At 48.9% G+C, this 25,031-nt stretch overlaps 1 protein-coding gene across 5 annotated transcripts in view; it reads right to left on the minus strand.

The window, feature by feature from the left end:
* Nucleotides 1-12,128: 12,128 nt before the first annotated feature.
* cac (calcium voltage-gated channel subunit cacophony) overlaps nucleotides 12,129-25,031 on the minus strand; it is a 179,534-nt gene continuing 166,631 nt past the window's right edge. For 4 of the 5 annotated variants that reach the window (XM_076372154.1, XM_076372153.1, XM_076372152.1 and 1 more), the window contains 5 exons: nucleotides 18,210-18,337; nucleotides 17,750-17,928; nucleotides 17,409-17,441; nucleotides 15,342-15,864; nucleotides 12,129-14,719 (listed from right to left, as the gene is read on the minus strand). In XM_076372154.1, coding sequence (XP_076228269.1) covers nucleotides 14,680-14,719; nucleotides 15,342-15,864; nucleotides 17,409-17,441; nucleotides 17,750-17,928; nucleotides 18,210-18,337 — 903 coding nt within the window. In that variant the 3' untranslated portion in view covers nucleotides 12,129-14,679. Of the gene's footprint in view, nucleotides 14,720-15,341; nucleotides 15,865-17,408; nucleotides 17,442-17,749; nucleotides 17,929-18,209; nucleotides 18,338-20,477; nucleotides 20,555-21,129; nucleotides 21,324-25,031 lie in introns of those variants that run through there. The other variant, XR_012999716.1, reaches the window with a different exon arrangement.

The following is a 25,031-nucleotide window of genomic DNA, read 5'->3' on the forward strand; positions in this document are numbered from 1 at the left end:
CCGCGGGTTGCACGCGGGGGTTCGAGGGGTTTCTCGCATCGATACTGGGGGTCTCTCGTGGGGGTTCGAGGGGTTTCTCACATCGATACTAGGGGTCTCTCGTGGGGGTTCGAGGGGTTCCTCATATCAATTGCGGGGGTCTCTCGCAGGGGTCTCTTGCAGGGGTTTCTTGTGGGAGTTCAAGAGTATTCTACCACCGATTTCGAACGTCCCGCGTAACAGTTTAAGGGGTTTCTCACACCGACTTGGGAGGACTCTCGCGGCGATTCTAAGAGTTTCTCAAAGCAATTCTTTTTAGAAGTCCTTTATTATAAACAGACCCGCAAAGAACTCAATGATAAGCCCCGAAATAAGTCCCAAAAATGGATTAAAAACTGGAAAGTTCTAGTGAAGCGAGTCTCAAACTACAAATCCCGAAAATTTGGTCTTCTTTAAAATTATGCACACCAAAGAAATGGCTCAAAGGATCGATAGTACTATGTACCACAAGGCTCAAACTGAGAAAGGTTAGTATTTACTCTCTAGCAAATTATGGACTCCAAAAAATGGCTCAAAAGCTCAGACAACACGATGCTCAAACTAATAAAGCTCGAAATTTAAACTCCTACGGAATTACGCCCTCCCAAAAATGGCTCAAAAGCTCTAACAATATGATGCTCAAACTAATAAAGCTCAAAATTTAACTCGCCGCGGAATTGAGCACTCCCAAAAATGGCTCAAAAGCTCTAACAATATAATGCTCAAACTAATAAAGCTCAAATTTCAACTCCTACGGAATTACGCCCTCCCAAAAATGGCTCAAAAGCTCTAACAACACGATGCTCAAACTAATAAAGCTCAAAATTTAACTCCTACGAAATTACGCCCACCCAAAAATGGCTCAAAAGCTCTAACAACCACGGTGCTCAAATTAAAGCTCGAAAATTAATAGATCTACGAAATTAAGCCCTCGTAAAAATGGCTCAAAAGCTCAGCAGCTCTAATGCCACGAGGCTCATACTAAAAAAGCTCTAGAAACAAACTCTGTAGAAACTCAAGACCTAACCAAAATGGCTCAAAAGCTCTAACGACACGACGCTCAAACTAATAAAGCTCAAAAATTCAAACTGTCTAGGAAATTAAGCACTTATAAAAGTGGCTCAAAAGCTCGGAAACTCTAATACCCCGAGGCTCAAACTAAAAAAGCTCGGAAAATTGTCTCTCTAGAACATGAAGATCCCCCAAAAATGGCTCAAAAGCTCAATTTCTCAAGAGATTCACTTCCCAGAGTGTTTAATTTCGAGATTTCTTAGTTTGAGCCTCTCTCTCGTTACAGCTCCGAGCTTTTGAGCCACTTTTGTGACAGCTTAATTTCATAGGCAGTTAAATTTTGAGCTTTATTAGTTTGAACGTCGTGTCGTTAGAGCTTTTGAGCCATTTCTGAGAGAGCTCAATTTAGTAGAAAGTTAAAATTTGAGCTTTATTAGTTTGAGCGTCGTGTTGTTAGAGCTTTTGAGCCATTTTCGGGAGAGTTAAACGTTCAAAAATATGAAATTTTCGGGCTTTTGTAGTTTGATCCGCGTAATATAACACGTATGGAACTTTTGAGCTTCATTCGGGATTGTTGAAGGTCCGAAAGCTTACACATTTTAAGCTTCGTTACTTTGAACCTCATGGAATCAGAGCTATCGAGGTTTTGAGCTTGTTGTGGGATTGCTCAATATCAACGAAGACCAAATCTCGAACTTTTTTAGTCTGAGCCCTTCATTATTATTGCTATTAGTTTTAGAGGCATTTTTGAGAAAGGGTCGAAAGGCCCTGGAATTATGAGCTTCTTTCGTCCAGTCTCGTGGCATAACAGCTTTTGAACTGTTATGTCATGTTTGGGACTTATTTTGGGAGCAATCATTGAGTTCTTTTCGAGATAGTTCAAAATTTAAAACTCCAAAAAGAACTTCTATGAGAGACCCTTGAAAATCCCACCAGGAACCTCTCAAGTCGGTGTGGGAACCCCCTTAAATCATTGCGTGATTCCTCCTGTATCACTGTGTAGAACACCTTAACTCGGCATGAGTGATTTCCGGAATCGGTGTGAGAAACCCCTAAAACTAGTGCGAGAGAGCCCCACGAGAGACCCCCGGATTCGGTGTGAGAAACCCCTTGAATTGTCGCAAGAGACCCCCACGAGAGACCCCCACGAGAGACCCCAGTAATCGGTGTGGAAAACCCTTTGAAATCGGTGGGAGGATACCCTCGAACCCCCACGAGAAACCCCCGCAATCGGTGTAAGAATATGGGAAACCCCTGGAACCCCCACGAGAGACTCCCTGAATTGATATGAGAAACCCCTGGAACCGTCACAAGAGACCCCCGCAATTGATATGAGAAACCCCTCGAACCCCCGCGAGAGAGTCCCGGAATTGATATGAGAAACCCCTCGAACCCTCGCGAGAGATCCCCAGAAATAAAATGAGAAACCCGTCGAACCCCCACGAGAGACCCCCGGTATCGATATGAGAAACCGCAAGAGAACCGTCCGGAGAGACGTCCGGAATCAGACTGAGGAACACCTCGTACCGCTGCGAGAGACCCCCTCCACGCCGTCTATCGAAGAGGAATTTCCCCTTTCCCTTAGGTAACGTTTAGTTACCAGTTCGATCCTTTTTACACAGATGGCGCTGCAGTCGATCGGCCTGAACTTCCACATCGGTAACATTTGTCTACCAGTTTCAGCGTTCTGCCACCGATGGCGCTGCAGTCGTTCTATCTTAACTTCCACATCGGTAACATTTGTCTACCAGTTTCAGCGTTCTGCCACCGATGGCGCTGCAGTCGTTCCATCTTAACTTCCACATCGGTAACATTTGTCTACCAGTTTGAGCGTTCTGCCACCGATGGCGCTGCAGTCGTTCCACCTTCACTTCCACATCGGTAACATTTGTCTACCAGTTTGAGCGTTCTGCCACCGATGGCGCTGCAGTCGTTCCACCTTCACTTCCACATCGGTAACATTTGTCTACCAGTTTGAGAGTATTACCACGGGTGGCGCCACCGTCGCTCTCGTTAACTTCCCCATCGGTAACAGTTGTCTACCAGTTTGAGCAGTTTGCCACGGATGGCGCCACCAGTCAAAAGATCAGATTTTCGGAAGCAGATAATTCGTGCCGTTATTTGTATTACATACTATGCACAGAGCGGCAAGAATTATTTGTCGTATTCGTAAGCCACTATACTGAAATGAAAAAAGAGATTTCCTAAAACTAATGACGCCTTTCTTCAGACAATGACTTGCCAATATCAAAAAGAACATTGTAACGCGCTGCTAACAGAGATTATCTAACTAAAAATATTAATTTATCATTAACAATTATGAACTCGAAAATATCACGATTCGATGGGAATATTTTTCAGAGAAGTCCAAACGCGCTGTAAATCGGATGACGAAGTGAAATGAATCATTGAACAAGTTTCAAGTAATTAACAAAGCTTCCTTGAGATTCGCTAAGAGCGTCTAACTTCTAGACAGGGTACAAGAAATCGAAGGGACGTCGTTTGAAATATTTTAACACATTATTTTATTGGTTTTTTCCTTAAAAAAAGAATGAACTTGAAATCGGTTGTTGGGTTTTTGGATCCTGGCGAGTAATGACTGGGCATTTCGAAGCGACGATACACACTAATTTGCAAATTGAACTAGCTATGTATATATGTATATATACATACATGCTATACGCGCATATATGTATATATAATATTTATATTTATATATATATATTATTTGTATGTATATATATATATATATAGATATATATAAAGGTAGGTATCCTCTCTCTCGTTTTACTGCATAATACAATAAGTAATGATGCATTCATGTTTACGTCGTGTTCTCTCTCGTTTTAAAGTCGCTCTAACGTTCGCACGCTCGTTCGTTCGCTCGTTCGCTCGCTCTAACGTTCGCACATTCACGCTCGACACCGAACCGGTCGTTTTGTCTCATTTGAAATCGTAATAATAATTCAAAGAATATTCGAGAGTTTCTTGTCGTTTCGTTTATTCGCGTGCCCCCCCGACCCTCCCGCCCCCTATCCCGTATTTTTGTCTTCCTTTAGCGCGGCGCGGCAGCTCTCCGCTTCGCCGGCAGACGCGAGAGCGCGCCCGTTGGAATCGTTTTTCTTTTTTTACGCTTTTCTCCGTTTTCTCAATGACTTCTCCCGGTTTTGAAGAAAGAGAAATAATACAATCGAACGTCCGCGTCACAGTAAGCCCGCGAAGATCGTTCGCTCGGCCGCCATGTTGAACCGTCGCGGATTCCTCGTGCAAGAGTCGCGTGCAGAAGCGCGCGCGCGCGCTTGTCGTTTCGCGGCGGCGAATGATACTCGCTCGCGGATTCGCGCCGCGTGGCTCGTGGTCCTCGTTTGACCCGTTCACCGGGTTAACTCCTCTTCGCGCCTCGGCGCTCGGCGCGAGATCGTCGACCGTTTGCGGGCGAAGATCGTTCGAATCGTCGCGGAACCGTCCGCCGCGGCAAGCGTCAACTGAAACGTCGCGTCCTTAATCGATAGAAACGAGGAGAAGCGCGGCTTTCGATTTCAGACGGTCGAAGCTCGACGTCGCCGGCGCGACGACGCTCGTCCTCGAAGGGTTGAAGCAACGGAAACGGAACTAAGAACGCGTCGACGGGCGAGACGGCGGCGCGTCGATCGTCCGAGCCTCGAATCGAGACGGTTCGCGTCGGATACAAACGCCGCGAGAAAAGAGACGGGAAATCGATCGGTTGACCGAGCCTCGGACGATCGGCGCTCGACTGTTCGCCCGTCAATCCATGCAGCGTGATCGAAGCGGATTATGCGGATAGCAGCGTGTCATTGTTGCAGCTTCGAACGAGTCCTGTCGTTCGCGTACTCGGCGTGGCGCGGACAGGTCGGATACGTGTAAAGGTGGAATCATCGATCGATCGATCGATCGATATCATTCTCTCTTTCGCCAGCTTTCACTCCTCTTTTCGCCCTCTCTCGCGCCGAGAAAAACAAGCGTCCCTTCCGCATTCTCGCGTTCGCATACCTTTTTGTCTATGTATATGTATATATTTATATATTTTGTATGTATATGTATATATATATATATTTATGTATATATGTATAAGTAATATACAGTAAGTGTACAGTAACGCGACGATCGCCGGGATGTTGCGCGAATCGGTCACCGTCCTCGCCTCCTGGGCTCTAAAGCGTGCGGTCGTCGTAAAGAGGAAACGGAATGTCGATTCGCGCGCGAATCGCGGCGCAACGAAGGCGGTTAACGGTCGGAAAAGAGGCTCGACTCGCGGGGGCGAGTGCCGGTCAACGATCTCGCGCAGAATCGACCGGCGATCGGTCGCCATTCACGCAACTGGCAGCAGCACTCGCTTGCGTTATACATCGCTATACCCTTTTTCTTCTTGTTAAAGTTAGTTTAGTCATAGTTAAAGCTTTCAATGGGTTGTTTTTTCACTTGTGTGTGTATATGTGTGTACGTGTGTGTGTATGTGTGTGTTTGCCTCTCACCCCTTTACAACGTTATATAACAATGGTACGCGCGACTATTGAACGGGTCTACGGAATTCCATCTGTTCAGAGCATTCTCTCGTTCTCGCATTTTCTCGTTCCACCTCCCTGTCCTCGCGTCATCGTCATCGTCATCGTCACGGGTCTTCCTCGATCATTCGAAGCACACACGCACGCCCATGCATCCTTCGTCGATCCTCCTGCTTCTTCAGGCACCGCCACGCAAACCTGTCTCGTCCGTCTAGATTCATTCTTGTTCCTTCAGTTTCAGTCGTTGATCGCTGTCGATTGTCCTGCGTTAACGACGATCGAATGCACGATGTCCCGTTGTTCATTCGTATCGGTTTTATCGGTTGTGTTCTCTCCCGTTCCAGCTTTCATTCTCCCTTTCACCCTCTTTCACTCACCGTCCATCCCCTTTCACGCTGCTTCTTGGTCTTTCCTCTTTTGATTTCTTACGCGCGCTCGACACCGTGTCCCGGGGCGCACTGCTCTTCGCGAATCGCGCGTCGCGCGACGAATAGATCGAGGAACGCCGGTAACGGGGACGCGAACATCCGGTTAACCCGTTGACCGGGTAAAACGAGTCGACTCGCCGCTTGCGGTCCTCGACAACGATTCCACGCGTTTCCCCGCGTCGACCCCTCGCCCTTCGTTTACTTCTCTACCTCTTGTTATTAACGGTTTATCGAAAAAAGAGAATTTTATGCGTATTCTACAGCCAGCTTTACTCCGAAGTAGAACAATCGGCGAAGAGAAAAATATTTCATTGGAATTCACGAGAATCCAGTAATATTTAAGTTCCGTTTAAGATCGCCACGAGTCTCGCGCGTCACTGTAAGGCAAGGGGTTAAATAAACATCGCGAAGGAAACCCGAACGAAATTCCTCGCGCGAGGGACCGACAGCCGACACTTTTGCCGCTGCAAAAGTGCAACGATCGCTACGCATCTTAATCTCACGATGACCGGTGATCAATGGTGCGATTCGTTATTCGCGAAATTCATCGGGGATGAACAGGTTAAGCGAACGGGTCGATCGTTCGCGAAGAACAGGGCACGACGAATCTGTTCGCGATCGGTTTCCGAGTCGTGTTTCGCGGGGAAATCGATTCGTACGGCTCGCACCGAGCGAAGGAAGGAACGGCCATTGCGTCGGCCCGTGCGCGCCGCCATCTTCGTTCCTCCCTCCCTCGCGGCGCCGCTCGCTCGCGTGTCCTAGCTTCCGTGAACGCGTTCCTCTTCTTTCCTCCCCGTTTTCTGTTCTCTTTTCTCTTTTTTTTTGTTTTGTTAATATTAAGGCAACTCTTGTTACTATTTAATGATTCGTCACGTATATTACGATCCGCTTGACTCGTCCAGCGGTCCCGCCCCTTCCGCGCGGCCTCTCGATGTCTCGACTCCTCGAAATCATCCCCGGCCTCCCACAACCGAACGCGTTCGCCTCCGATGTTCTGTACAGAGGACGCTAAACGGAATCCACGGAGGACTGAAACCGGTTTAACCCTTCGAGGACGCATCTAGAATCGAGAGTTGCAATGAGAAGATTCGATTATCGTGAACAGTGAGAGAATCGGTGCACAGTTTCCTTATTTCCTAGCGTTCGAACGGTTCTAAACGAGTCTTCGTCCGCAGAGGGTTAACAGCGCGCGAGACTCGAAACGATCGGACGGGACGCGTCGCCGACTCGCGACGCGTCGAGCCGATCCCGTCGACTCCCGCGCGGCGGGACGTTTCTCGATTCGACGGGGATCGTCGCCTCGCGGTCCTCGCTGGCGAAACTCGTTCCCGAAGGAATCGGCGAAGCATCCGCGCGCCGCCGACGCGATCCGCCTCGGTTTTTCGTTTCGCGCGCGCCCCCGAAAACAAACGAAAGAAAAGAGACGCGAAGATTCTCAGACTCGGATCCGCGTTGCCCGCCTGTCTCGAATCCTTCGAGTACATTTGTCTTTACACGTATTGCCTATACGCGTGTATCCATACACACACACGCGCGCGCGATACTAGCGTACGCGTGTACGTTTGTATTCATACACGCGTATGGAAAGAGAGATCGGTGTGATAGCGTATCGACGAGATTTCGATTATTTGCAAAAGTATGAAACTCTACGGAGCTCCGGCTCGTCGAAGAGCCGAGAGATCTAGCGACGAAGATTTTATTTCTCATAAATAATTCTGTCCCTTCCGCTCTCTCGCCCCTACTGCCACCCTCTTCGTCCCGTTGTCGTTCGCGTTGCGGTTACATACATATATATATTCTCCTTTTTTCTTCCTCTTATTATCGACAGGGCGTTCCGCTGCATCGTGTCAATATAATCCTCCGGTATCCGTTCGCGATTGACCTAGACGCGCCGTGTACTTCCGCGCGTTCCCGTCGTATACGCATAAGTATACGAGTACGCGCCGTTAACACCGTTCCCGCATCGTTCGCGTGTACATATTTATATGTATATGTATATGTATATGTATTTGTATATGTATATTATTTATATATGTATAATATGTATATGTATATATGTATAGATAAGTAGAAAAACTCTTAATCGTTAATTATTTACGTGTTACTCCAGCAGCTTCGTTCGTCCGTTCGTTAGATCCGCGTTTTCCCGTCTCCTCTCCTCTTCCGCCTCGGTTCCCATCTTCCCTCTTCCCTTTTCCTTCTGTCACCCGCTCGCCTCCATCGTCACGAATGAACGCGAGCGACGAAACGTCCCGTTTCCGACCACCGACCGACAAAATCCATTCGTCGAAGCCTCTCCTTCCTAGAACCGCTCGCATCGCTGATCCGCGGTCATCAGCGTGAACGTCTCGTGTTCTACTTCCGCATCCTCGCGTCCATGCGCACGAACGATTCCTCGGTACTCTCGTTTTCGCTAACGGCGTCAGTCCATCGCGACACTCGTTTCTTTCTTCGTCGGCGATCCACCATTCGCGGAATCTTTTCTTCTTCTATGGGGAATCAGTGAGTGCCTTCTCCCTAACCGACACTTTGCAGGGAGAACCGAGAATCCGCTTCCTCTGTCCAGCTATTCGGTTCATCGCGGTGCATACTCTCCGAGAAGGCGCGCGGCTGTGAAGCGGAAAGCTGTCGCGACTCGTCCGTTCCTCCGAGCTTCTCGATTAACTGTCGGCTGCGAACCGGAAACGAGTCCTACCGATCATTCCCCCGAACCTCCTTCGACCGACCGAGTAAATCTGGGTTCCCGGAAGACGGACAGAAGCGCGAACTGATACTCGACAGCGCGGATTCTCGTCCGCACTGCAAAATATCGGGTTCCCCTGAATACTCCCGATATCCTCGTGAACCGTCGATCGTCCCCGTTGCCGGTCGAACAGGGTTCGCTCGCCTGGTGAACGGCGTTCACTCCGAAACCGGGCACAGTTCGTTCCCGCGTCGAGAACTCGGCGAGACGTCGTCTCGAACCGTCCCCTCTGTCGGCGCGCGTAATCGTTTATCGCTACGGTTATTATCGTTATCGTTCCTCGGGTTTGTTTTTTAATTACAGTCGCGAGTCTGCGTCGCGTCGCGTTGATCGACCACGCTCGAGTTGTATGTATAGTTATTTATAATATTTATAATTACATTTATACGTATAATCTTCGGATTAGAGCTAGGTATCCTTTTTTTTTGTTTAATCTCCTTTTAATAAGAACTATGTTAAACGCTAAGGTCATCGTTAAGAGCTTGGTCATAATGCTTGCTTCTTTACCACGCTAAAGACTTCTCCATCGGCGAGTCTCGCGAGGTTTCGAGACTCGCGCTCCGCTTTCTCCTAACCGAACAGCACTCTCGCCATCGACCGTCGAAACCCCATTGGCAGTCGATTCACCGTTGTCGTTCGAGCAACATTCTCCCCTCGTTCTCTCGTCCACTCGCTCCCCGATTCGTTCGTTGGCTGTTTCTCCCTTTCGTCTCCGCCCGAATCCGTCCGACGCTCGACATCGGCGCGAACGCGTCGCCGGGGCTAGAAAATTGTTCACCGGCGCGACGGTGTCGCCGATCTGGCTAGATTCTTTGGATTTATCACAGAAAAACATCTTTTCCCTTCCCCCCGTCCCGATCGTCCCATTCCCATTCGCGCCTGCGTTCTCCGACACGGTCCCGCGATCGAAAAGAGCGGTCCTCGCGAGTCGAGGTAAAGCGAAAGGAACGAACGCTGCTTCGACGCGTGAAATCAGGAGTAAAACGCGTATCAGAGATCGGAGAAACAATAACGGAGAAAGTATATCCTAGGGAAAGCGAGAAATAAGAGAAACCGTGCTTCGACCGTGCGTCTTCGTCGGTGCTATCGTTTCCATCCCTCGATCTTCATTAAACAAACTGAGTTTCTCCATTAAATGGCGTCGAAAGAAAAGAGAAAACTGATAAAATTTCTCGTCCCGAACCGTTCCTTGTTCCAGATTCAAACGTACCCCGCTATCGATCAACGAAACGGGTTAATATTAAACTCCTAGCCGCGCGCATCTGTCCATCGTTTACTCTAGTTTTGTATTCAGTCGAGATCCACGCACGCAGATTTCTATATTGTTGTATATTTACGCGTCAGGCAAGCGTGAAATGGTACTTGGTAAAATGATTAGATTCTCGTCGAGCCGAGATCGCTTCGTCGAGACAGCCACGCATTCGTCCCCTTTCTCGCGCATTCCTCACGTGTCTTTCTTTCTTTCTTTCTTTCTTTCTCTCGCTCGTTCGCTCGCTCGCACGCATTTTCGGTTCGTTCTCATTCCGACGCGCAATACGCTCGTTCCCGCACGCGTCTACGTACTATCCATCGCAAATCTCATTCGCTCGGTGCGTGCATGTTCCGTGTGTCAGTGTACTCTTTAACGCGGTTGCGGAAAAAGACGTGTATTATGATTTCTTCGCGTATATTCTCCTTTGTCGCTTCGATTTCCTCCGGCTACCTTGCTTCTCTGTCTCTCTATGTACATTTATTACGCGTGTCGCGCGTGCGTTTCCGCGCGAAACACCTCCCGTTACGAGATTGGCAGTATGTTACAAGTGTTCTTCATTTATTCCTTTCTCCCCCATCGACTACATAACTCCGATCGTTTTTACGTTTTCATTTTTCTGTTTTTTTTTTCTTATTATCTCGTGTTTATTCCTATGCACGTGGCACGCGTGCACGTGCACGCGCGCGAGGCATTCTTCGTGGACGCCGTAGCGCGTGCACACGCGGTATGATCAATTTCCTCGCAGATTCTATTTAAAGCGTACCCACGAGTTCGAAGTAAACCGTTCGTTCGTTTTGTTCGTTTTGTTCGTTTTGTTCGTTCGTTCGTTTACTCGCGTAACGTCACTTCGCGGTGGTTGCGTGTAGTATTTATCCTGGCGTGTACGTGTGTATATATCGACGGATAGATGCCTTATCGTTTTCCTGTTCTCGTTAATTCACCTTAATCGTACAATTACAGTGGTAGTAACAACGGTAGTAGCAATGGCTTTGTAATCATTAATAAAACGTTTCGGTAATCGTAGCGTTAGTAAAAGTAGTAATAATAATACTATTAGTAACAGTAATCGTAGTAGTAGTAGTAGTAGTAGTAGTAGTAGTAGTAGTAGTAGTAGTAGTAGTAGTAGTAGTAGTAGTAGTAGTAGTAGTAGTAGTAGTAGTAGTAGTAGTAGTAGTAGTAGTTGTAGTAGTAGTTATAGTTTAGTAGTAATAGCAGCGGTAATAGTAGTAGTAATAGTAATAATAATAGTAATTGTTGTAGTAGTCGTAGTAGTAGTTATAGTAGTAGTAATAGTAATAGTAGTAGTAACAGGAGTATCGTCCGTCGTTTGAAAGAAGATTCGCGGGGCGGTACAGGGGCAAGAGGAGTCTTCTGCTATGTGCGTTGCGTGACGCGATGGAATTAGTTTGTGTGACCGTTTCGACCAATTCCACACTGAAGCCGAAAACACATTAGATTCCGACCACTTCGACCCGTATTCCTCCCATGGGTCTTCTTCCAAACAACCGACGACAGTAGCAGTAGTAGTAGTAGTAGTAGTAGTAGTAGTAGTTGTAGTTGTAGTAGTAGTAGTAGTAGTAGTAGTAGTAGTAAGTAGTAGTAGTAGTAGTAGTAGTAGTAGTAGTAGTAGTAGTAGTAGTAGTAGTAGTAGTAGTAGTAGTAGTAGTAGTAGTAGTAATAGTGATAGTAGTAGTAGTAATAGTAGTAGTAGTAGTAGTGGTAGTAGTAGTAGTAGTGGTAGTAGTAGTAATAGTAGTAGTAGTAGTAGTAGTAGTAGTAGTAGTAGTAGTAGTAGCAGTAGTAGTAGTAGTAGTAGTAGTAGTAGTAATAGTAGTAGTAGTAGTAGCAGTAGTAGTAGTAGTGGTAGTGGTAGTAGTAGTAGTAGTAGTAGTAGTAGTAGTTGTAGTAGTAGTAAGTAGTAGTAGTGGTAGTAGTAGTAGTAGTAGTAGTAGTAGTAGTAGTAGTAGTAGTAGTAGTAATAGTAGTAGTAGTAGTAAGTAGTAGTAGTAGTAGTAGTAGTAGTAGTAGTAGTAGTAGTAGTAGTAGTAGTAGTAGTAGTAGTAGTAGTAGTAGTAGTAGTAGTAGTAGTAGTAGTAATAGTGATAGTAGTAGCAGTGGTAGTAGTAGTAATAGTAACAGTAGCAGCAGCAGCGATAGTAGAGGTGTCAGTGAGAGTGGTGTTGGTGGTGTTGTTGTTGTCTCGGTGATGGTAATAGTAATAGTAACAATGGTAGTAGTAGTAGTATTTGCGGTAGTAAATAGTTAATAGTAGTGTAGCGGTAGTATCGACGGCGGTAGTAAGTAGTGGTAGTAAATTTGTAGTAAGTAATAGTAAGTAGCGGTAATCTCGTGGTTTAGTGATAGTATTTAGTTAATTAACAGTATAGTTAGCCGTAGTTTACTTGTAGTAGTGGCGGTAATAATTAGTAGTGGAATAGTTGTTCTCTCGTTAGGTGTGATAGTTAACGGTAAGTAGCCAGCGATGGTAAACGTTTTAATTGGAAAATTATGAGGTACTTTACAAGTGCTCGTGAAGCTTTATCCCATCTCCTTCCCCGGAACAGCCTCTCGTTCTCTCGTTTACGTTTCGTTCCGTCTGCCCCGGTCTCTCGCGTGAACACTGAGAATCCGGGATTCCCGAACGGCCGACAGAAATATCGTTCACATTCGCCGTCGAGCATGGTCCTTCTCCAGATCGACACCCCCGACGAAATCCACCTCTCGCGAATTAGCTGCCGGAATACGGAACAACGACGTGCGCGTATCGCATGGTCGTCCCTCGGTACGCGGCTCCCTCGTTCCGCGTTTCGTCCCGTAAACGGTAGGAACGAGACGGAGCGTGAACGTCGTTCGCCCGGTCGGCCCGTGTACGCGCGCGTGCCTCCTTCCGCCCGATCGCGACAGACGAGAAGATAAAGCGATTAACGAATTATACTTCTTACGATACAAGAGATACGGCTTTAGTAAAAATTCCTACGTATTTAGTTCGATGTATCGTTCAGCGCGCGTCGAACGGATCCCGCTGCAGGGGACCCGCGCGGCTCTCGAGTGTCACCATGTTCTTCCCACTAAGCCTACTTCCCCGAGATGATCCTCGAATCGAGCCGGCGCCCGGTTCAACGAGACCAGGCTACTTTGAAAACGTTCTCGCGAGGGAACAGGAAAGAGGCACCGGTACACGCCGGCCGGCCGACCGACCCGCGGAGCCAACATTCTCTCGCCCCGAATCGCTGCGAATCGTCGACGAAAGAAGGGACGAACGTTCTCCAGGCGTTCCGCGTCTACTTCCGCCGCACCGTTCGCAACGTCGTTTCGCAGACGGCGGAGCCACGACAGATTCTCGCGGAGATTTCTGTCGACGAGATGCGAACGAACTCTTCGCGTGAACGCGAGCACGCCGAGAGATTCCTCGCGTACCGTTCACAGCTCTCGTCGTTCGTCGGGAGAGACTCGTCGTTTCGGCATGTCAGTCCCGTCTATTCGCGAGCGACGCTTCTCCCTCCGACGAGGCGCGTTCGGTCGATCCGCGGATCGAGAGGCGGTGTCGACGAGAGCCGATTCCGCGGTTCTCGGCGCGCGGCAACTCGGCGTTCCCTCGGATCCTCGTCGACGGATCTGGCAGGGTCAAGACGGGGAAACGTTCTATCGCCTGTCGACTCTCGGGCGTCCCCGAGAGGCGGTCGCAAAACGAGCAGAGTTCGGCACGGGCGTGAAAAAATCGGCGGGTCCGCGCGCAGAGAGATCCGAAGCGGACGCTCGACCGTATAATCGTATAAAAAGTGGATCCTCCTCTCTCGGCTCGGTCCGTCGATTAACAAAGCACACAGCGGAGGAAGCTTCGGAAAGCTCGGAAACGAAAGGAAAGATTATTCGCGGTGAAAACAGGGATTATCGAGAGTTTCATCTCGTACGTAGCGTCCGGCGCTTTTTACAATAGAATTTTCGCGATTTCCAAACCGACACCACTCGTTGTCCGTGACACGCGCGCTGTTCCCGCGGCTGTGTCTCGCCTCGTTTCGTCTTGCTCGAACGTTTCGTTCGTTCGGTCGTTCGTTCGTGGGAATATCGGCGTGACGTCGATCATCGACGCACACTGTCTCTTCGATGATTGCGCGCCTCGACGATCCGACACTTGTGGCCCACGTTTCCCGTATAACTCGGTGTGTACGCGTGTCTGTGGTCTGTCTGCGTGTGTGTGACTGTGTTCATCGTGTATTCTCGCGTGCGTTGTCTCTCAGTTTGTCCCCCTGTAACGGATCATCCGATGTTGCTGCTCGCTTTCGGTCGCGCCGGCGTCCCGTTCGAAGGGAACCTCTTCGACCTAGCGTCTCATTCGTCGTCTGTCCTCCTTCGTCCCTTCTCCTCCGGACGAATCTCATCGTCTCGACTGCTTGGCGTCCCACCAGGTGTACCCGGAGATCCTCCGCGCTGGCTGGCAGCGAGGAATCCCGACGCAGTCGCGTGTACACCGCTCGATCCCGCCTCGAGCCGCGGAACCGACACCGCGGAGCTCGCCGATCGGATCGTTCTCGATGATCGACGCCGGGCGGCTCCTCTGTTCCCAAGTCAGTCGCGATCTTCGGTATTCGCTCCAGCCTCGATCGATGCATGCGCCTTCCGCGTTCAATGGAAGATTCACGCGCAAACCCAAAGACGCCTGGGGGCGTCCACGTCACCGGACCACCGTCCAGGGTCCCACTTTGGCTAGCACCAGTCGTCTTCGTCGCTGTCCGAGTGTCTCGACCTGCGTTCGATAGGGCAAACCGTGTTGTAGATGCTCTGCTGTACACTGACCATTCAATTTCACTCGCTCAACCATTTGACTACCGTGGACGCTTCAAACGAAGAACCTTAATCAGATAACTGTGTTCGACGAGTATACACGTCATCGTAAAGCTTACGATACTAATTCTTTCAGCGATGAATTCTTGATTTTTTCACATAAACATGTAATTTTTCTTTGTCTCGCTTTGATCTTTCATTAAAATATACTCTACGTGCATTCGTCCCGCGTTCAACGAGTACAGAACCAGAGGTTTTTCCAACTAAATTCCACAGTTAACTGGTTAAGAACCTTCCAATGCATAGATGCGTATTCAAAGTCTGTAGTCAAAGGGTCAACGAGTCAAAAGTCAAACAGGAGAAGTAAAACTTCACAGCAACTATTGTACATTACTCTATCGAAACACCTAAACATCTAAAAACTATCTCAAAGACTACCGCGTTACAAGCTTCAAATTCCTTCCAGTCTCGTTGCACTATCGACATCACATCTAGCTACAAAACTCTCCCATTTCTCATCGAATTAACACCACCCGCAGTACCCTACAGAGTACCATCTACAATGTTCGACGAAACCGATTCACCTGGGTGTCATCTGCTTAGCCTGCGGCTGCGGCTTGTAGCCGTTGGGCACGGGGCTGGGCAGGATGCGTCCGCCGCGTCCCATGGCCACCGCTTGCTCGAAGCTCAGCGGGCAATGGCTCGGCTGCATGCCGGGCATGTGTCCTGGCTGCGCCGGCGGCGGGTGCTGCATGCCGGCCGGGATCGGTATGTGGGGCCCGCCGAGCATGTGAGGCCCGTGGGTCGGCGAGGCGTTCAGCTTCGGGAAGTTGATGTTCGCCGGCTTGAGCTGCAGGGTCGACGGTTTGCTGGGCGTGGGCGGCAGCCGGCGCCGCTGCTCGCGCCTGGTCGCCAGCACCGGGTAGCTGTGCTGATGGGGATGGTGGCGATGATAGTGCTGGTGCGGGTGCGCCGGCTGGCGGCCGCCGATCGGGCTCGGACTCCGGGACCGTTGCTCCAGGCTGGTCGTGCCGTAGTGCTGGGCGCGCTCGATGCGATGAATGGGACTCGGCGTCCCCGCCGGACTCGTCGACGCGCTCCAAGGACCTGACGCGGAAATCATCGTTAGATCGCTCGGTTCTCGGCTGCGCCGCTTCTTCAGCCTCGTCTAGCTGTCCTACTGGGGCTGCACTGCGATACACGGTGAGGACATTCGACGGGATACGCCAGAACTACCGGACGACGTCTTCCGGCTGAGAAGTGTTGCCCATTGCTTGTTTACTATGGGGGTCCGCAGCCGAGCCGGCCATTGTTTCGGCAGCGAAGGGGGCGGGACCCTTCCACTCGCGACGCTTGGCATTCGAGCGGTCATTGTTGACGGGCTCGAGGGGCACGAGTGGGGGAGTCCCCTTGTTCTTCACTGTTGAAGTAAAGGTCGGCTTAGCTACCTCGCTTTTATCCTCTGCAGATGATTACTATGCGAAAAGGATATCCTGATTGGAGTTCCCCTGACTTTCTGACTTCTCAGGAGCTGACACTTCTCAGCAGGACGATGGTTTTCTGGTTTTCAGGATTATCTGTTCCAATGATCTCGAGCTTCCAGTTGTCTGAACTGTTGGTCATATAAACCCGCGTTCTACCGCGTTAGGAGTGGATTAGTCGGAACGTTCGGCAGTTCTGGCGTGGAAGAAAGGGGGCCGCTTACGTTTCAAGTCGAACGTCGTTAGCAATGATCTCTAAGAGACTAGCTATCGTTAGTTTACGTGTCAGAGTGTTAATTTTGAACTAGAGCGATAGAGTCCGGAGTCTTGGGGCGACAGTCGAGTGCCAGGGTGTTGCGTGCTGCTCGGGGGGTCGTTGCCCTCGCCCGTTGGCATGCTGGGAGGCTACTCTATAATTGCTGCGTGGGAATTCGAACGTTCGGTGCATCGTACCAGCCGCATGCCGTTCTCTAACGATACGAGGCGTCCCCTGCGCGTTTCTCTCGTCGTTGGACGTTCGTTCAACGAGCCGTCGCCTCGACGGACTGCTACGGTACGGGTCGTGCACTCTCTAAAAGGGCTCAAGTCTCTGGCTATTCTAGATCTTCTACTCTACCGATCCGGGGCTTGAAAGATAGATAGAGGAAGGAAGACAGAACTGCATTCTCCTACGTGTGTAACTGTGCGAGGAGTGTGCGAGTGCGCTCGATACTTGAAGCGAGTGTGTTCGATACCGTGCACGGTGACTTCCGGTGTGAGAGGTCGGAAAGATTCGGAAAAAAAAACGAATTCGTTACAAATAAGCGTCGTTCGCTCGTCGAACGAATTTGTCCGGTTTGTTCGCTGATATCCGTGTGTGTTTGAGTTGTGTATGGCTGTGTATGGGTGTGTGTGTGTGTGTGTGTGTGTGTCGTGTACGATCGCGTGACGTGTGTGGAGCAGACAAGACTATACTTCGTGTGGGCTCGTTGAGAATGTGGTACTGTGTGGAAAATGGTGGAGAAAGATGATAAAAGTAACAGGAGAGAAAGACAGAGATAGAGATAGACAGAGAGAGAGAGAGAGAGAGAGAGAGAGAGAGAGAGAGAGAGAGAGAGAGAGAGAGATAGAGAATGAAAAGAAAATATTGCTTCGGAACAGGGAATCAAACGGAGTTGCGAAAGAAATTACCATCGTCGTAATAGTCGCAGTGGTCGTAATAGTCTTTGTAGGCGCATAACAGAACAAAACGAAGAAACGTATTACATCGAGTGACACAGAGCCTCTGCCTCTTGCGAGTAAACCATTTATAGCGGCATTCGTATTTTTCTGAGTCGCCGAGCCGCGGATCCGCTGCGACGATCGACGCACTCCATCGATCGAAATAAATAAAACGATCGGACATCATTCGAAATCGATGGAAGCCGCGCGATCGGCGACAGGGGATCCGCAGCTCGGCGTTCGACAGTAAAAGGACTTATCGTTGCACCGTGTGTTCTCTTGGCCGGTATGCTATCATTTCTATCTTGTACCTGGCTTCCGGGGCCGATGATTGTACTGTGACGGTGGATGATGGGTGTGCCGCTGGAGCTCGACCACGTTGCTAACCGTGTCGCTGAACCCTAGCCCATCGTGTCGATAGTAAGCGTGATGATGGTCGTTCCTCATTCGACGCGGCGACTGCGATCCGTGCACAACCGGCGAGTGCCTTCTACGGAATAAAAGAGCCGATCTTAGATACCCGATCGCATCGTGACAACTGTCTTAACGGTTGATTAACAGTTGCAACGCGCAGGTTAACACATACGAGACCAGTAACGCAGTTCTCCGGCATTCGAATGTTATTCGTCGCCAGCAACGTGGCGCTGCGTTCACATCTCTCCCAGAGAGTGCCGATCGCTACGGTATACTTTTTGCTCGGCTCTAGAGACTCTGGGGAATCGTGTGTGCGGTCGCGAATGCGTTAATGAGGTAGAGAAACGCGTGTGTTACCTTAAACTCGGCGAACGAGACGGTTGTTTAGCTGGATGGGCGGGCGGATGAAGCCTCTCCGCGGCGCGCGTGAGACTCTCGAGACTACCGGCTCGCGAGTCGCTAACCACGACGTCCTGAAGCTCCATCTAAACGAACAGACTCGTCGGTTAGGGGACCGTACTCGCCGGGCGACGTCTGATCAAGGAGTATAAGAGGAGAGTCGGGGTGTTGAGAGCCGGTTCTTTGCCTTCGTTACTAACGATTCCCGCCTCGCGCACACAAATCTTTATCTTCCTCGACTCGCGAGACGCCTTTTGCCTCCGAAACCCACGACGAACCTCCGCGTCCGAGCTTCCGCCCTCGGGAACACTTGCCAGCGAGGGATCGACTATATTTTCGAGAGAGCAATCGATCGGCAACGGAGATTCCGGAGACCCGAGCGCAGAGGGTCGCCGTGGCTAGAGATTTTTGCATATCTCCTGTCGATATCGACGAGCGACAGAATCGCGAGCAGATGTAAATGAGAAGATAACAATCAGCGAAACTGGAGCAGAGTATAAGACGGTATACAAGCACATGTGCGCGCGTGTACAGGCATGCAGTTGAAAAAAATAATCCTCTCGGGCATGCACATGCTCCGGCCGAGCGAGTCTCGTCGCACAGGGGTGGAGAGAGGTGTGTTGTGAGAAGTCTCGGCAAAGAGAGAATTGTTTACGAGAACAGAGAAGAAAGTGCGGCTTGGGTTCCACTACCTTTTTGAGTCGTGACACGGTTCCAGAGGTGTCGATTACTTACCGGGGATTCTATAAATATATATACATATATATAGCATATAGACAGTGTATATGTATATATGTATATATACGTATATATTTACGTATATGCGGGCATACATGAAAATATTACGACAAACAACGAAACGGAGAACGAGGCACTCGCGACCACGGCTGAGGTTCCTGAGTGCTTCGTTCCTCTCGAGAGTAGAATTTCTCAAGGCCTGTGAAAGCAGCTAGGGACAAGGGTGGGGTTACTCTAATACCGACCTCGAACAATACTAAAACGGAGTAGAATCACTCGGTAATGGAGGTAATGAGGGTGGTGGTGGTGGTGGGTTCATCTAGGTGGCTCTCGCTAGACGCGCTCGGTTTCTAATCGGTCGTATTTACAGAGAGATACACGCTCTAACATTTACCGGTCAAGATCGGCTCGGTTGTTCCCGGGGAAACGTGATTGATAGTCGAATGATAATGAATCGCGAGCTTTTTTTACTGTATCACCAGAACGAATGAGAGACAGACAACGCGAGGCGATCTTGATTCTCGTTCGCGATTCTGATTGACTCGAACCCGGATCTACGCTCTAACATTTACCGGTCAAGATCGGCTCGGTTGTTCCCGGGAAACGTGATTGATAATGGAATGATAATACGAATCGCGAGCTTTTTTTAATGTATCACCAGAACGAATGAGAAGCAGACAACGCGAGACGATCTTGATTCTCGTACGCGCGCGATTCTGATTGGCTCGAACGCGGATCTATTCATCTAGAGTATCTACCCTAATGATCTAGTATCGTGGAAAGACAAACGCAGAGCAACCGAATGATCTAAGACTGGTGTACGAAAAGAAAACACCGTCTACCGAGGAGAATTCGCTGGTGTGTCGCAGGCTAAATCTAAGTTGGTGTTGGTCCTCGGCGAGCTAAGCCCCGCGGCCTCCGTTCCGCGTTTACGTCGGCGCCGATCTCTAAATCGGCCGACCGGTCTACGATCTAAGGAAAGCGTGTGTCGGCGCATACAGATTCTAAGAGACGCGAGCGTCGCTCCCGCGAATCGGCGCGCTCCGTTGCTCGGACTGGAGGAGACGTCCGCAAAACGCGGTTTTCCTTCTACGACGCGGGCTCGTTCGATCTAGCCGCGGAGGGTGTTAGTAGCTTCGGTCGATCTATCGAGTCGTCTCGCGGAAAGATAGGGGTGTTTTTGTTTGTTAATTGAATCGAGCCAAGAGACCTTGTGGTAACGGATCGAGGAGCGAGGTGCGTAGGTATTCTGGTGTTGATAATACGAGGGTGGTCGGTGAGCATGATGATGATGGTGATGGTGATGGTGATGGTGGTGGTGGTGGTGATGGTCATAGTATAGATCTTTGTCGGTATCGTAGTATTGGTCGTGATGGTGATGGTGGTAGTAGTAGTTTTGATCCTGCTGGGAGGGCACCTCAGCCAGCAATGGCTCTAGCTCGGGGGCGCGATCCTCGTCATTAACTACGGGTACAACCCCAGACCCACCCCCTCCCTGGCTACTCTCTCCGCTGCTGCCTAGTATATCGTACTGGTGGGACATCTTCCAGTTCACCTTTTTATTTCTGAAATCAGAAACCACGCGACCATTCATTAACAGCAGCACCATACATTCCGACTCATTTCTTTCGGAACGACCAATTTCAAATATAGCTTTTGCATTCAACGCTCACCCTTCTACGAATGAAATTCATTTTACTTAAGAAATCATCGACTGGCAATTAGTAAGAAACCAACAATTCTATTACAGGTGTATCGCATACTTAAAAGCGACCAATTGACATTTGACGTTTCAAAACGGTTTTCGAGTGCAAAATCTATAAAATATACGGAAAGATCGAGGGACATCGGTTTTCCTGATGTGTAATCCCTATAAAAATTCTAATAGATTATTTTCGGTTTCTTCAGATATTATAGTATTCAAGTCAAAGCTATTTATTTTCATCATTTATTTTTTTTATGATTTTTCATCGTAAGAAAGACTGTTCAATCTTTCGCGAATAAGAAGCGAAAAGCGAAGAATATAATCGGATTTCGATCCCTCGATCTAGCCTGTCGTCGAATCGAGTTATTTCTCTGTATACTTATTGTTCCATTGAAACGACAGTACTCGTCGAACGCGTTAAAAACGTCAGGATACCTGTGCTCGACGGCTGCATGGACCCCGAGGGTCCCATCGTCTTCCTCTCGGAGCTCCTTGCGCTGGTCTATCTTCCTATCCGGGGTCGGCCGTACCACCGGCTCGAGGCTGTTCGCCCTACTCCCGGTCCCGTGACTATTTCCGGTGTGATTCACCGCCGTCACGTCCAGTATGCAGTTGAGGAAGGCCGATTGCTAAATGCGAAACGTGCGAGAAACCACACCGGCTATCAGAGCTGATCGACGAGAGGTTTCGTTGATTTTATCTTATCTTTTTTTCATTTTTTTTTTGTACATTATTTGTTTGTTCCTCGTTTGCTACTCGGTGGCATTGGTTTTGATGTCTCGTCGATCGACGCTTTTTCCGTATCGATCGTTCGATCCTCGAACCAATCCATTCCACGGGTATCGCGCAAACGGGATATATATATATACATACATACGTATAATATGTACAGACAGGCACATACAGGCTTTCTTTCTCTCGCTTCTTCTCGGCGTCCCTCGAGAGAACCCTCGAGAGGATCGGTCAGAGAATCGGAGGCAGAGTTCGTTCTTTTCTATCGTTCTAGCGACGGAAAAGAGAGACTCCGTTCTTTCGTTGCGTTTCAAATTCAATCGAACAAAGAGAGAATAAAAAAGAGGCCATGCCACATACACAGTGAAGTAATAATCGTGACGGTGCGCTTGAAAAGTGTCTGCTGGAAAAGCTTCGTCGCGCTTCCCGGAAGTTTTCGTGTGTAAGGCGAACGTACAGTGGCGTTCGAAATTTCTCGGATCGTTTTTCGAGATTTTCTTACAGATTGCAGACTTTAAGGACTTTTCGTTATTGTGTCATGTCGGGAGGATAGTGTGAAAAATTAGTAGCATCTGTTCTTTGTACATATTTGTTCATAAATAATGCATAATAACAAAGACAAAATAATATTTCCTTCGTAGTATTCGTCCATTAATCCTTTGCACTCGAGAATATTTGTCTCAGTAAATATTCCTTATTTTCTGACGAAATGTCATTGATATTTGCAATTAACATGAAGAAATACCTTGCATAAATTAAGCGACAGAACTATTTTATTCATACTGAATTTTCAATTTTACAATTTTCTTGGGTCAAATCAAATGGCCATTGAAAGGCGCCTCTCGAGTGCAAAGGGTTAAATACGTCCTTATCCCTTCTATCCACGAAAATTCCTCGAAACTCATCTCATCGTAGGTAAAATTCCAAAAACGATCCTTGAGGTAACTTCCGAACACCACTATACACATACGTGTATAAGTAACGATGGAACCGCGGAACAACGCGAATCTCTAGCTTTCTTTCCCGGTCGTTCTTTTTTTTCCCTTTTGTTTGCGACAGTCGGATCATCGTACTCCGATGACAAAGCCTGTATATGTATGTTGAGAAACGAGCGATACCTTACGTTACGAACACCTTAGTACTTTAAATACCGAACAGTTCTGTTCGTGTGTAACGTATTACGAGCGAGCAGATACATACAGACAGGTACATACACGTGTACGCAAGACCGGGACACCGAATTGGTTTACGATACTGTGGGGGATGTGCAAATGTTCAGTAAACATGCAACAACTAGAGAGATCCGCGAATCGTCGGCGTTCCCTGTGCACCTGCGACCGACCGTTGCATCGAACCTGTCGCTTTCGTCTCAGTGGTCAGATTCGAAGACGAAAGCCTTCCTTGCACGAACGTTCGGCTGACACGATTGGCTGAGGCGGTCACGCCCAGCGATCGCGTCGCAGAGTGGGGAGAGTCTCGACTCGCGATTGTCTCCGCCATTACGACGCGACGAGCGCCAAGTTCCCAGCAACGGACGGTGCAATGTTATTCGAATCGAGAGAGGAACGCGGACGGTTCGCGGTCGTTTAATTCTAATCTGTAACTAACGCGTATCGTGATGCGAACAAGTGGTGGACAAACACAGAATTACACAAGCCAATCACAACGAACAAACGTGACACTGGGGGCGTGGGGAAAGCTACGAAACGGAAGCTAACTGTTCCGGGTATCGTGATACACATAGACACATTTGTATACGCACACACAAAACGGCAGCAAGTGTAATCGGGTACTAGAGATATATATATATATATATTGGTTTACTCGACATGCCTACGCACGACGCCATATACACGGCTACGGTTCATCTAAATGCTCTGTGTATACTTCCAACAACTCTGAGATACTTTCAAATACGAACAAATCTGCAAACAAGTGTTCCGCGAACACTTTCTCTAGGCTACCGTCGTGCTGTCCGTAGATCCATCGGTTGATGTTATATCAGTCTACCGTCGTGAATCGGATAGTTTAGCGAAATATGAGCGCGATTTCATCGTTAACGACACCGCGTTCTAGATTGTCGATCGGATTTTCGACCGGTTCGCGACTGAAGCTAGGACAGCACGGTGCTACGGGATGCTTCAAGATCGAGAAAAGCTTCCTCGAGCGGAAGCGGATTCTCCCCTTGATCCACGAGGAAAAGAATCGGCCGGCTCTCGGACAGAGCCACCTTTGCCCCGACGATTCCTCGAGGAGGGCAAAGGCTGCGTCGTCCATTGTCCGGCGAATAATTTCCCTCGAAGCGTCGGAAAACATTTGGTTGTTCACAGCATTGGTTTTGCTCCAGGACAAAAGATCCTCCTCGAATTTTCAAACGCGTAAACCCCGGCAAGCTACTTCGTCGTTTCGTGTCGTATTGTGTCGTGTAGTTTCTTTTCGTGTCGCGTGTGCGCAGAGTAGAGACCGATCGTGTCGGGCGTGTCGTTGTAGAGTAGAATTTGTGGGAAAGAAAACCGTGTCGAGTGGTGAAGTAGAAGCGATCGTGGAAGAGAGAGAGTGTGTCTATATACGTACAGCAAGGCGCGCGAGTAAGCGTCTACGGAGACGGTACTCGGTCTAGAACCGTACTAGAGAGTCGTTGCTACGCTACTTGGCGGCTGGCGGTGGTTGTCGAACAGTGTAACGGATAATAGATAATAGACAGAGGGACTAGAGATGAGACGGGGCCGAGAGGGGGGAGAGACGGGGAACATTTCCATCCAAAAACTAGCAAAGAACGTGGAGAATCTATGCGTCTCGAGGAGCGCGCGTCTCGCGTCTGACTATTTTATATTAAATAGTCTAATATAAAATAGTTTAATATTATATAAAATCGCTCGATTGCGAATACTCCTGCACAAAATATCGACTTTAGAGTTCGAATGATAAGACAAGTACATAGAGAAGTGATTTTTTATAAGATCGTTTCGGATCGAACGCGAGTTCCTCGTGACGGACTACGGCGGTGCTTAACAGGAGAATGTTCGATCTAAAGGAGCAGAAAGAAACGAAGAGTGGAAAACGGTTGCAGCAAAGAATCCATGGAATCTCCGATCGGCGATCGATAGAAAATGAATCGTTTAACAGGACACTATGCGAGATCTATGTAAGAATGCTCTCGATCTAGGATCGACTAATGCCGGACAAACTAGACTAGACTAATAGAAGAGACAGCGACGGGCTCGATCTCTAGCTAGACGATCTACGAGTACAAAGAAATCGGAAACGGTTCGCTAGACACGGCTAGACTGTGCGTCTATGATCGTGGCTAATTAAACGGAGCGACACTCGAGGCAAAAGGCGGGCTCTACGTAGATCGAGGATCGGACATTGTCTTCTGGTGGTCTGACGAGCTAAGTTTATCATTCTACGGAGGCTCGGTCGACTAGGTAAAACTTACTTGCACGCAGGCTAGATCGTGTTCTCGGGGACAAAGAGCCGGTCCACGTGGGCACGCGTGCGAACGACGCCCACGTGACACCGACACGACCACTAAAATGTTCTCGACGCGCGCCGCGACCTTCCGCATCGTCTTTTTTCGAGAGAAACGACCGATGCATAATTAA

This window comes from Nomia melanderi, chromosome 11 (genome assembly GCF_051020985.1).
Source record: "Nomia melanderi isolate GNS246 chromosome 11, iyNomMela1, whole genome shotgun sequence".
Lineage (NCBI taxonomy): Eukaryota > Metazoa > Arthropoda > Insecta > Hymenoptera > Halictidae > Nomia > Nomia melanderi.